The 14233-nt window shown below is 34.9% G+C and overlaps 1 protein-coding gene across 10 annotated transcripts in view; it reads left to right on the forward strand.

The window, feature by feature from the left end:
* CACNA2D1 (calcium voltage-gated channel auxiliary subunit alpha2delta 1) overlaps window positions 1–14233 on the forward strand; it is a 361055-nt gene that overhangs the window by 201335 nt on the left and 145487 nt on the right. For all 10 annotated transcript variants that reach the window (XR_005258952.1, XM_038153955.1, XM_038153956.1 and 7 more), the window contains exon 6: window positions 8859–8988. Coding sequence is in view for 9 of the 10 variants with exons in the window: in XM_038153955.1 (XP_038009883.1) it covers window positions 8859–8988 (130 nt within the window). In the remaining variant the exon portion in view is untranslated. The remainder of the gene's footprint in view (window positions 1–8858; window positions 8989–14233) is intronic.

Raw genomic sequence — 14233 nt, forward strand, 5'->3', positions numbered from 1 at the left:
TTGTCTACCTAGATACAGCTGTCATTTAATTAGTGAAAAGCTGCATTAAATTTTTGTGACCATGAATTAACCTGCAATGTTTATATAGTGTTTGAAGCCCCACTAGTGGAGAAAAAAAGATTAGGAGGCCTTCTGAGGTCATGTAGTCCAACCTTCTTCTCAAAGCGGGTTTGTGCTGTTATTTATGTTATTATTGACACAGAAGATGGTACAAATTAAGAAGAAGAAGCAATAACAAATTAGGATGCTGCAGGATGTACAAAATCTAGACCTAGCCAGTATGACTGAAGATAAGGGTGAACCGTGAAACAGGATCAGGTGATGGCTTAGCAAAGCATGACAAAGACAACTGCATCAGATGAAAAAATCTAATTAATTAAATGTTCACATTCAGTTGGTGTTATAACTAATTCCCAATGAAGCATTAAGATGATTTAACAGTTCTTGTTCTCCAGGGGTATGATCTTTACTCAGATGTGAGGATAGTAAAAGGTAGACAGGGTAATTTATTCCAATAAGAGAAGAACAGTTCCTAGTTTGAAATTTAATTGGATGATGTATGAAAAACCTAAATTCTCTAGAGTGCATTTTGGTCTTGAAATTTAGATGACTAAGTATTTTACAGGACTTTTGTCAACAATGGATATTATTATTTTATTTTATTGCATATGTTTGAGTACACTCATGGGATGTGGAAGATCAGTGAAAGAGGCTGTGAAATTTAAAGGATTGGTTTTTTGTTTGTTTGTTTAATAATTAACTTTTTTTTTCCTGAACTCTTAGTAGCATTTCAATCAATTAAAGGGAGGTTTGCTTTTCTTCTCATATGATCCTGTTGTCCCACAGTTGTATAATGATATTATCTTATCCAGTCAAGCCACTTGTTGCAGTCAGTGCTGCAGTAGGCAGATCTGTGCAGCACCTGGTTATTTTAGGGCAGGCAGGAAGATCACTCTTTGTGAATGCCTTGGTCACAAAGCCCTGAGTTTTCCCAGACCATCACCCCATGTGGAAGAGGACTGGGGTGGGACGTTCAGGTGGGATTACACATCATGATCCCCAATCTCATGACCAGTATATATAACCCAGGAGGGATATAGAGATGTTGCCTGAACCTTCAGGAATGGAAGGGATGGAATTAGGGACCACTGAGGCTAGTCAGAAATATGTAAGTCCATGGGAGCAGAGGAGATGGATCCAGGGATGCTGATGTCATTATGAGGCAGCTCTCCATCATCCCCAAAACACTCTGGGGATTGGAGAGATTTTTCAATGACCTCCGGGTGGGGAAGTCACATTTATCTTTAGGAAGATAAATAAGTCTTACATTTCTTATGTGCTTTAATATTTAAATACGCATTTCATTTTACCTGTCATTGTAGCTCAAGAGAAAATAGGACAGGACAGAAATGTATTTTTTGAATACTGATATTACTACAGCAGACTCTGTGTAGATTTGTAGTGAAGGTCATATGCAATCTGTAATTAAATAAAAAGAAATAAAAAGAAATTTCCACTAATTACTTTATTACTATCTTTTAATCTTAAGGGTTTTTTAAAGCTCATTTAAAAATGATTCCTTATAAATGTTCCTTTTTACCAGAAATTAAGAAATATATCAAGAAATATATAATTACCTGAATTATGATATTTAAGGCATCCTCATAGATGTAATGTCAACTTTTTTAAACAGAAAAGGACTTCCAGGGGCTTGGATTTCTATTTTGAAAATCTTTCCACCTGAAGAAACTGGGAAAACCCAGATGTTTTCATCTGTTTCTCTAGAGTACAATTCATTGAAATGCTACAATATTTTCACAGAATCATAAAGTAGTTTTGATTGGAAGGGAATTTTAAAGTTCATCTAGTCCAAGCCCATGCAATAAGCATAGACATCATCAACTAGATCAGGTTGCTCTGAAACCAAAACAACCTGACCTTGACTGTTTCCATAGATGGAGGCATCTACCACTTCTCTGGGCAACCTTTCCCAGTGTTTTACCACCCTCATCTCTCAATACTTCTTCCTTATATCATGTCTGAATCTACCCTCTTTTAGTTGTAAACTATTAGCCTTTGTCTTGTATCAGAGACCCTGCTAAAAAAGTCTGTCCTCAAATTTCCAGTTCTTTACGTTTGATCAATTAATTTCATCAAGGATTCATTAATTCATGAAACCAAAGTCATGAAGCATTGAATTCTGTGAATAGGTAAAAATACAAATAAAAAGAAAACACTGTTATGTTTGAGATAGGTAATAATTTTGTGCATATCTAAAAGTTCTCATCAGAAGCTGTGAACCATGAATGTCAGATAAATGAATGCATAACCTCCTCACATGGTTACATGGTTTTGCACCATCCAAAAAATATCATAGAGCCTTGTATACAGTAGACAGAGACAAGCCTGTAAGTAGCTGTATAGAAATTATCATAGACAAAAGATAGCTGCATTATAAAATTAGCCTAGCCTAAGAGGCAAATAAATACTTTAAAATTATTTTGACTTTGTATTTGATACATACTGACATTACTCAGTTGGCAGAATGCTGGAAATTAAATTACTTCTATAAGAGATTTTATCTTTTTTTTTTATTTTAATATCAATACTCAATCCAGAGTTCCATTTGTTTCATCATTGACTTGCAGTAACCAATTGATCCATTAGAAGCATATGGAAACATTGAAAACACAGAAAGCAACTCTTATCTGTATTAAATATAATGTCCCTTAAGAATGGCACACTGATAGATGCAAATATAAATTATTTCTTTACTAAATTCCCTCCTAGTTCCCTTTCTGAAGCTACCCAGACCCTACTTACATTTGAAAAATATTTTATTTTTATATATGTGAATAGATGTATGCATATATATTCCTATGTTTAACACCTCCCTGTTGTATAACAGAAAAAAAAATTGGTTCTTCTGAGCCAACTGTTTTCTTGTTTTATTTGTAATTCTTTTAATTGTTTTGTCCTTAAGAGTAGGCAGAAGGATGTCACTTAAAATCATGATGTTGCAAAGGGAAGACCAGAGTCCCCCACTGACACAGAGTGGAAACAAAATAAACTCTTCACAGTTCCTTCACAACCACCTGAATGCTCTCAGCAGTCTTCCCACAGCTGGAAAATCACAGCTAGTGGAAAGGAAATGAAAAATGTTATCAGAAGGCAATGCTCTCATTAAATTATCTAAAATGCAGTAAAAGTGCTGTGGCTATTAGAAATGCATTCTAGCTGCTCTTCAGAATTAACTCCTAGTCCTTAGAAGAGCTGTCCCCAGCCCTTGCTTGCTGCAGGCGTTTGCTGAGCTGTGTGCTTCAAGCAACATCCCATTTTACTCTCTCTGTTAGATCCAGCTTGAACTTTTTAATGGGGCCACAAGCATTTTCAGAGAGGCTGTATATGTGGTTCTACTGGATTATTTTCCTCAGGGAGGAAAAAAAACCAGGGAAAACAGCAAAAGTAACTAAAACAAAAAAGAATAAAAGAGTACAGAACTAAGCATAGGAGAAATTCTGTGCTTATTTTGTATGTGACAGTTTCATTTGTACAGAGTAGATCTGGGAGGTAATTAAAAGAAGTGAGCCCCAATTGTTTAAAAATTTACACTTAGAAATTTCAGCAGATATTCAGAAATAAAAACCAGGGTGAAAGCTAGAGATGAAAATATAAAACTTCCAGAATTCTGCAAGGTAAGACAGGAAGGAATCACTGAGGAAGAAATTTGGGTATTTATTATTTACAACAATTATAATTCCATCTCTACATTCATTCTTTAAAATGGTGGTGGTAGGGAGAGTGAAGTTTTGTGCAGAACACAGTCCCTGGATATGAAGGCAATGGAAAATACTAGCAACGAATTCCTTTCTGTTTTACATAAATATGAAAGCAGGCAGGTGTCATTGTTAATGGCTGAATATCAGTTCAGGAATTGAAAGAAATCTACTTTTATTCTTTCATTGTGATGCTAAATCTGTTATGAAGCTTTGAGCAACTTCTAAATTGCTCCTGAAAAGAATCTGCTTTCAGAAAACAACTGAAGATCACTTTGGTGGTAAGCTTTTTTTGTGTTTCGCTGATGTTTTGGGGTTTTTTTTTGTAAATCGTGTCAGCTTTCTGGTTGTGAGTTTTCAATATCTGCAAAAAGCAAAAATAATTTTTATACTAATGGAAAAGCCTTATCATTTCCACAATAGTCAGTATTTTTCAACTAAATGAAAATTTATTAGTAGAGATAGAAAATCCACTCATCTTCTTACAGCTGTGATGATGGAAAGTAACTGAATTCTGTGGAAAGGAATCAGGATAAGTTTGGCTGCAGTGAAATGGGCAGCTAGATTATGTCCCAATTACTTGAAATTATCTTTACAACTTTGTTTTAATGGATGTTTTCTTTTTTAGAAAAATCTTTCAGTAAACCTTCTTGGCACAAAGCTTCCAGTTAACTCATGTAAATACATTAATTTATGTTCTGAAAGCCCTCTAGATAGAAGTTGGATTATTTCTGCTGTGTACTTGGCTTATAAAAAGATGCAGAAGGTACCCTCCAGTTTATTGGACATCATACCAAGAAAGATTTAGAAATAATCACAAAGAATAGCTGCAAAAAACCTCATTTCTTGTGTTTTAGCTGCTATATCAATTTCCTTTTATCCTTATGGTGAATAGTAGACACATGAAAAAAAAAAAACAAACCCAAATTTATTTAATAATGAAAAAAAAAGCCTTAAAATGGCACAAATGTGAACTGAAAAGAGAAATGAATTTTATCTACCTCTCAAGGGAGGAAGAAATTGGTCTGGAAATTCATTGCAGTGAAATGAGTGAGTTATTTTGCTGACTGTCAGTGGTAGGTAACAATGTAATGCAATAAGTGAAGGCCAGGTTTGAATAGATAGAAAATTAATCTTCAGCCACTGTCTCCTGTGGGATTTTTCTGTGCCAGTATTGATTGCATTTCAGCTTCTGACTTGAGAGAGAAATTGGTTGGAGTTGGGTTTTAATTATATTCACATGCTGGATCACTTTCCATCAAAATAGGTGTTTTGCTGCTTTTCTGAGAACAAAGTTTAACTGGGTATAAAATGGTACCAACTGACACCACAATCTGTCAGGCTTTCCATTGAAATGCAAGATTAAAATAATTAATAACATTGGGGTTTTCCTTTTTAATAATTCCTTTTTTTTCCTATTTTTTTTTCAGATTTAAGCTACTTGAAATTGAAAAATTTGCAAATTAAAACCAAATAGATTTATTTTCTGTAGAAGAACCCACTATAGTATAAATTTTGTCTTTCTTGTCAGGAAGAGTTCAGCACTAATTTGCCAGTAATGGTTCTGATACTTAGATGTTGTGTACAGAACTAGTTCAGATACCTTTAGATTTACAGAACAGCTTGTTCCTATGTGAGGGTAACTTCAAAGTTTTTAAAGGATTTTGTATTTTTTTGTCTTTGTTTTTTGGGCAGATTGATGTGTTGTTTCAGTGTCAGAGCTGTACATCACAAAATACTCCTACGAAGGTCAAGAAGAGCAGTGTGAAAGCATCCAAGTTACTTTAGTTAGTTTTAAATCCATCGCCTGCATTAATGAAGTTGAGGAGAGTTTTTAGATTAATGTTCTTTGGTTGAGTATCATGGAATATCAGTGGGAATAACAGCAGATGCAGTCACAGTCTTTTTCAGGGGGACCTCTGTGTGTGCGTGCTATTAGAAATGTGAGAAGTAGATTTATTTTTTTTTTAATTTTAAGGCCTTCAGGTCTTAATTAATTAAGTGATTTTGAGTTCAACAAAGTTTAATCAGATTTTGGCAGTAGACATGAAACTTCTTTCATAGCATATGAGTGAATGGAAGGACTGAAAGGTTGTAGTTATTAATTGGAATGAAATTGTAATATCAGTTAGAAGAAACATGATCATTTTATGTCACTATGCTTCAGGAATTTCAAGCAAAAATCTAAATATATTGTAATACGAAAACTTCTGTGCAAGACCTGCTGAGATGGACTGGATGGAAAAATGTGTGATTCTTGGGATTGTTTTTTGTAGGACTAGAAGCTGAACTTTGATGAACTTTTAACCAGTCAGTCCTTTCCAGCTCAGGATATTCTTTGATTCTATGTTCACACCCTTTCTCTATTACATCTTTTACCTATTCCCTCCCAAATATTTCTCGTGGAAATTTAGTTGAAAGAAATCTTTTGACATTCACTCATTCTGGTATTTTAGTGTGGTTATGTGGCCTCATGATCCCCAATTCTTTTCTGAAGTGTGCTGTGAAAGCCTTGAGGATTTGTAGTTGTTGCTACTATTTTTTAAAAATAAGAGTGTTGGAATGTTTTTGGTTTTTTTTAATCAAATGACTTTCCAACAGAAGGGAGATTTTGCCACATGAATGATTGACTATTGGGATTGCATTTGCATAATTAGACTAAGTCATTACTTTGAGCAACTTGAAGCTAAAAGATAACTAATGAAAAGAACTCCAGAATTTCTGTCATGTTTTGCATGCCAGCTGTGGGGCATGAAAAAAACCTGTGTGATAATATAGAAGCAAAAAAACACCCAAGCAAACAACACAACAAAAACCTATGCAAAACTGAACCAAATTACATTGTCTGAATCTGTCATAATGCTGTGTCATTTCAAATCATATTATGCCTAAACTGTTACTGATCCTGGCTTTAGTCTGCACCCTTCAAAGTAAGTTATAATGGTTGTGAGCCTTGTCTGGCTGCCAGTTGCTCACAAAGCTGTCTATCACATTCTCCTGTACCACCACCCCTCTCCAGCAGTGGGAAAATAAGACCACAAAATACTCATGGATTGAGATAAAGACAGTTTAATAAAGAAAAGCAAAGTCCTAAATTGAAGCAATGGAAATCAAAAAGATTTATTCTTTACTTCCCACCAGCAGGCAATGTCCAAACACTTTGTGGGAAGTAGGATCTCAGGACACACAGCAGTTGCTCCACAAATACTCCACCTTAATGATGAGTGTTCCCTCTTGCCTCATTTCTCTGAGCTTGCAGTATTGAGCATAATATCATTAGAAAGGAGTATCTCTTTGATCATTTTGGGTCAGCTGTGCTGGCTGTGTCCCCTCCCAAACTCTTGCCCATTGCCAGAATGGGGTTAAATACTTTACAACAAATTGACCTTCTCAGTATAAGATGTAGCTGTGCTGCATAAAAATAGTCAAAATGAGTACCCAGCTTCTTTTCTTCTGGAAGTTTAGTAGACTTGTGAGATTCGTCTCACCTAATTCTGGGCAGCTGTATTGCTGACTTCTACATCTAGGTGATTTGCACTGGAGCTACTTCTACAATCAATCAAAAGTAGGAGGCACTTCTAAAGCATGATTCATGTCATGGGAAAATAGGTGTCTAATTAGGATAAGATGAATTGCACTCTAAACATTCCAATTTCTCTTCATTCACTATGAAGGCAGCCTGCAATGATGAGCACAACACTGCTGGGCTGTCGAAATTGGTGTCTGTCACTGGTTAGATGAGTTCTGCCCTTTGTATTTCCAAAGGAAACCAGTTCTTTAAAACTCACCCAGGTTTTTATGCCTCAGGCAGCATTTGAACCTATACTTAGAATGGCATATATGTAACGTTAAGATGGAGCAGATGAGAAAACATAGGCAGTTTCATTACATGGCATTGTGGATAAGCTAAAGTTTATCTGTCTATACTTGGATAATAGAGAAATAGAGAAATGGATGGGTAAATAATTTAAAAAATAATAAATAAATAGATACATAAATAGATAAATTAATAAATAGAGGATAATAAACAGAGTGGCCATCACACACATGCCTGACTGCGTGTGCTTCATTGTGCTTCATTGGTTTGCACTGAAGGTGCTTCATTGTCAGCACTGTTTATCAAGCATAGCACATTTTCAAAAACTGATGACTCTATAGTGTTAAAAATACCCTTATAATTTCCTCCAATAGCTGGCCTGAGTAATCATTCAGGATCATAGTTGCTATATTATTGCTTTAAGTGGCAGTTGACCCATGGCATGGGGCTTCCTGTTCCAGCAGAGACAGTTGAAGACACTCCCACCTCTTTGGCCTTCACTACCTCCTTGTTCCCCCCTTCAAAATAAATCTCAGCTTTTCAGCATGTTTAAGAACTAGTACAAACTGACTAAGTGAATTGGAAGGAGTCAAGAAATGTGTATCAGGGTGCAGACAGGTGAGAAAAGATTGGAACCCAAGGCAGACAGGTGATGGTGAGTGCCTGAATCTTTAGGGACCTTTCCCCTTGGACAGATGTAGCCAGTACATGGGATTTCACTGAGACATGCTTAAAATAAATCAATGGAAAAAATCTGATTCAATCAGAAATTCGAGGAAGGCTTAATTTCCTTGCTTTGTCTGGATGTACACCACTGTTTTTGAAAAATCTGTTTATGCAATATATATGTGTGGTATCATTTTTAGATTTGTGATTTGTCATATGATCTGCATAAGGAAAAAAGAAGTCATATTTAAGATTTGGTGCAAATTATTACATGTAATAAAAAGTAATTAATTTGCCTTTTGTTATGGTGTAAAAATACCATGCAGTTATGAAATTTAAGTGTGTAAGGTGTTAGGCTCATACTTTTCTTTTGCAGGTCTTCATTTCACTGAAAGCATTGGGTAAATCAAAACTGAAAGCAAACTATACGCAAATATTCCTTTACTTGGAGAAATTAATTGTGCTTATATAGAAATGCAAAATGTTAGCAATGAAAGAAAAGCTGTGATTTTTTTGTTACATAAAAAGAGAAAACGTGAGTGGCATTGTTTTTAACACACTTTTTAATATTTTACCTTTACATGTTTTTCTTTAAAAAGCCTGAAAAGAATGAAACTGAATCTGGCAGCCAGAGAATCAGACCAGTCTTTGAAGACGATCCTGTTTTCCGACGGCAAACATCTTACCAACATGCAGCAGTCCACATACCAACAGATATTTACGAAGGCTGTAAGTGGCATGTGAACAAAGTGATTTTATATTTTATATTTACATTTTCCCCTTCTTAAAACAGTATCTCCATCTTTAGTACAGGTTTGCTGTTATTGTCACCTTTACTTCTTTCAGTGCTATTTCATAGAAGTGTCGTACTAGGGATATGATTAATTTTTTGAGTTGGTAGGTACATTAGAGATGCATTAGGATTGAGAGAGAGATCCATTAGGATTGGATCAGAGTTTCAAAAATGTAACTGGAGGTGAAACAAAACTCTTGCATATTCTGATTTTCTGATCTGTTCTTTCTCTGTGCTCTTCACATTTAATACAAACAATTCTTGACAGCTCGTCTTTACACTCTGTTTGGCCTCAGGCAGGGATGAGTTCTGAAAACATTTTTAAGTATCTCACGAGCTGGTACAGTTTAGGGAAATGACATGCTGTGTGAGCTGGTAGTACCAATATTTCATCCAGTGCATTTATAGCATTGCAGTAACAGACTGGCTGAGAATTTACATAAAGTCTTTATAAACTATGCAAAAAATTATATGTATATATGCGTGTACAGATGAGGATTCTTTAATTGTATTTCAAAACTAAGTATTTATCTTTCAAGATGGAAATAAGTCCCTGTGCTCATCATCAAGCAAAAATCTTTCTACAACAAAAAGACATTTCTGCATTCAAAGGAGCTGCAATTTTTTTTTTAAAGGCAGGGAGAAAAATTAAATAGGGTTTCTATTTTTAAGTTTCGATTTTTTTTATTTAAGGTCCTAATTTCAAGTATACAGTCTTTTACCTCTTTTAAAGTCTCATCAAGAGGAAAGAGACCCTAGTGTGACCTGAGCTTTTTAAAATTCATGGCCACAGTTGCGTGAAGCTTCCATAAATGGCACAGGGATGAAAATGGAAATGTCACTATGATGGGGGAAAGAATCATAGTAGCTCGTATTCATGTATGGTGAGCTTGACTGACAGACCTAAAGGATTATTCTGGGATTCTGGCTTTAATAAATGCTAAAGTGCACCTTAATTGCAGGATTACAGAGAAGTGACAGGCCATTTCATTTTTTTTCATTTTTTGGAAGAGAATTGATACTTCACTGTTAAAATGTTGAAAAAAACTCATCTCCAGTTATGAGGATATTTATAAAGGCTGTGTGAACTTCGCTATAAGATTGTCATCATAACAGTACATGAAATGTTTTCTTGTTAAATTCAACATTTTAAATGGAATTCCTGAGGACACATATCCCTTAAAAATGTATACTGTGTAATGTTACTGTACAGCCCATAAACCTGAAAAGGAAGACAGATTATGATTTCCACAGGAAAGGTACAACTTTAGTATCTAGTAAAATGATGATAGCACAAAGAAATGTACATTTCTGGACAGAGACATGTATGTGCCTGTGCAACATATATGGTTTGTGATTCTTTGCATCTGGTTTTTATATTAATTACTAGAGAAGTGGAAGCCTAGAAAATTACCAGGAAGCCTGTAATTCTATGTCAGAAAAATCATGTTGTTGTGTGTCTGGGTAACTTTTTGTTACAGACAGAATTTTCAGAGATAACAGATTGAGAATACCTAAAAGTGACAGATTTCATATCAACAAAAACACAATATGTTCACCAGGTTCCATTTTATAGTTACAAAGTTCATGTGTCATCTGAAAAACAAGTGAGCAATTGTGAGGTAATCATTAAGTAACAGATTTCCAAGAGTAGAATTTAGTGTTGTTCTTTTTACATTATGATCTATAAGCAGTTTTTTAACTCTAGAAAGACAGATAAGGTATCTTGAACACTGCTGTCATTTTTCTGCCTGTCCATGTGAGCTAACCTGTCATTTCTTGGGAGGTTTCAGTGTCCATTATAACAGGGAGCAGCTGTACATTTGAAAATGCTATCTGCAATTCCTTGTAGAAATCCCAATCTGTTGGGAATCATTTGCAACACAGGCATTGCAACGAATCCTTCTGAGAATCAGTGGAAGAGACACAGTTCAAAAGTTTTGCAGCTTGGAAGCCAGCTTTTTTGACTGAATTATACCTTGGCAAGCAGATTTCATTTTTTCTCCTTTACTGCATATGCTTTGCAGGTGGCCAAGAGAAACAAGGAATTGCTCTTTGAATCTCACAGAACAGTTTTCAATGACTAGATATTTGACTTGCCTATTGCTCCTTGAGATTGGTTTTCACTTCTCTTGCCTCTTGCAGCAGCAGGTTCTTGTCTCTAGGGGAGAGGGACAATTACTGTTAGAGCAACATGTGATCAGGATTTTCACTTGGGCCTGTCAATCAAGTTTGTTCGTGTAATTAATTTTTCTCTGTATGAAACTAGGAATTTCACTCTTAACCATAGAATCACAGAATCATAAGGGTTGGAAGAGACCTTTAAGACAGTCAATATGCTATCCATTAAAATGTTTTCTATTAATGTTTTATTTCTATTGTGGTTTTTACTTATGATTATTAATGATTTTTTAAATTGAATCAAATAATGAATTTCTGTCCATTTATATTTTTGAAATTGGGAAACTTTTTTGTCTAATAATTCTGTAATGGTGCACAACCTACTTAAAATCTAGTGTGGTGTATAAAATAATATCCTTTTCATCCTACATATATAGTGATTTGCTTTCTTTGAAATACAGAAATGAGCTTCTTGTGAAGTAGTTCCTTGTATTTCACCATAAAAATATGAGATACATCATAACAAAATATTCATTTACTACATCCAGATTATTACTTTGTGAATTATTTGATTGTAGAAAGAAGTATTATGAACATATTATGAAAGTTCAGGGTTATATATTGTTCAGGGTTTTCTTTAATTATTTTTTCTTTTCCTGGATCTTGTGCCAAAACTTATGCAGAGCCAGGAGAAAGTCTAAGGAGTTAATTTACTTGCCTGTTTCTGAGGATTGAAGAAAGGAGGCAATCCCAATAAAATAGAAGCAGATCAGACTTTTAATTCAGTATTTTTCAAGAGGCCCATTTAGGTTTTGAAGTAAAATCAATCTGCAGCTGAAAACAGAACAGAGCCTCAGGTCCTCTGTCTAACACATGCACTAGGAATTAGTCATGCATCTCCTATTAGTAATAGCTGAAGTCTTGTTTCTAAATCCTCATTAAAACTGTACCCTGCTTATCCCTAAGCAGAATAGAGGAACTGCAGGCCAGAAGTAAAAGGAAATCCCTGGCACAAGGAAAGAAAGGTTAATCTTCCCAGTGGGTATACCACATGCCCTGGCACTCTGGGATCCACTCTCCCCATCTGCTGCTGAGATTCCTCTAGGTCTATGTCTGTGCTGGTGTTATGGTTTGAGGAGACGTGTTAGGCAAAACACACAAACCAGGTTTGCTTTTTTCAATGTGGTTATTCCTACTTTACTCCCTTTAAATCAGAAATAGTGCTTCCACATGTCACTCACTACTTGATTAGTGTGGAAGAGCTGATTAAAGTGTCAGGTTGAAAGTAATGTGTCATGAACATGACAACATAGCTTTGAATATATTTGGACAGCAAGCAGCAAGAAAAAAGGGCTTCCCTTATCTGAAGCCATCAGACCAGGCATAAATATTGAGTTACAAGTAATTGATGGTTCATATACCTTAGTAATAATAAAATATAAATACTGTTGCTTCATGCTCCCCTTTTATGGCAGTCAAAATTTTTCTGTTGTCTGAAGTCTTGTATTTATTATATATTATTTGATATCAAGTTTGGCAGTGGGCATAAATTTTGTCTTTCTAGTGGTGCATCATATATGTAAATAATTAGTTATGGATAAAGTATTTTGACATTCTAGTACTCCAGTATATCACTTAAGGGCAATAAAAACTTCTAGAAATAATTTTTTAAAAAAAGATGCTACAGTGATTTTTATCTTGACCAGAATATTATTTTCTTGGTGAATTTTTAAAATGTTGTACATTTTCTGCTAATCTTGTGTATCTCAGGCTAAGAGCTTAAAAAGAAAAAAAAAAATACCATTTAGGAACAGCAGTCTAGTGGAAGGAGTTCCAGCACATGGCAGGAATGTTGGAAGTAGATGATCTCTAAGGCCCTTTCTAACTCAGTCTTTTCTATGACTCTGAATAAAAACCTCAGAAATACTGGGAAATGAAACCATGCATGTGACAATATTACTCTCCAAAAGAAACCCTCAATTTAAGTAAACTAGGAAAAAGTGTGTTATCTTTTATTCATTGAAGATCTCATGTGTGGACAATAAAATGTTTGTGGGCTTTTTTTAGTTCTATTTAATTTAAATAGCAGTTACAGACAGCCAAGACACTTTTATTACCTAAATTAATTAGTTCAGCATATTTTAAGATTAGTATTCTTGATATATTAACTTCATATTTTTTTTTTCCTGGTTCTGTTATTCTGTTATTTTAATCAGGGAGTTATTTGTGAAAACATGAAATGAGTGAAGTAGTGAAGTAGACCTTTAAATGAATTTCAGTTTCAGCCTGTTTTAAATGCCAAAGACTATGGCTTGGGGTAACTATAAAGCAAATGTTAGTTGCAGCTAAGTCCCTAAGTACTGCCTGGTTGGTTCAATATTAAACCTGGAAGGAAAATACCAATGCAGAAGCTTAAGTAAAAAACTCTAGGGTCAGTTTTTATGCTCTGACAATTACAGTTGGGTTTTTTACCCCCCAGGTAGATTGCTAAAGCTCCCTGAATTAAATTCCTACTTGAATAATCAGCAAAAAGAAATAGCTTTTCTAACTTGATAAAAAAGCTTGTTTATGTCACAATCCAGAAGGCCAAACAACATGAACAGTATCCTCCATTGCAAGGAGGTATTTATCTTTTGGTACTGGGATTAGTACCATTAATTTCATTGGATGGATAGTCTAGCATAAACACTTGACATCAAGCTGACCATGACTTCTGTCTAAAGTTATCAAAATTCAAGATAATAAGCTAGAATAGGGAAAGACCTTTTAGTAGCCAAAGGTAAGTTTTTCCTCTTTGAAAGACTAAATTGGTTAGGTGCATGCTATTTTGAAAATACAAATGTGGTAAGGAATTCTCAATGTAGAGTTAAAGCAATCTGCCTAATAATGATGCATCACAAAAATAATAGCATACTCTCAAGCTGAATATTTCAGAATCCATTTTGCCCGGGAAGTTTATCCAAGGCTAACTATATGTTAAATGTGGAATAGAGTTCTTAATGGGAAAAGAAATAGGGGCAAATCTGAAATAAAACACACTTGTGTTATAATTCCAGGTAC

This window comes from Motacilla alba, chromosome 1A (assembly GCF_015832195.1).
Source record: "Motacilla alba alba isolate MOTALB_02 chromosome 1A, Motacilla_alba_V1.0_pri, whole genome shotgun sequence".
Classification (NCBI taxonomy): Eukaryota; Metazoa; Chordata; class Aves; order Passeriformes; family Motacillidae; genus Motacilla; species Motacilla alba.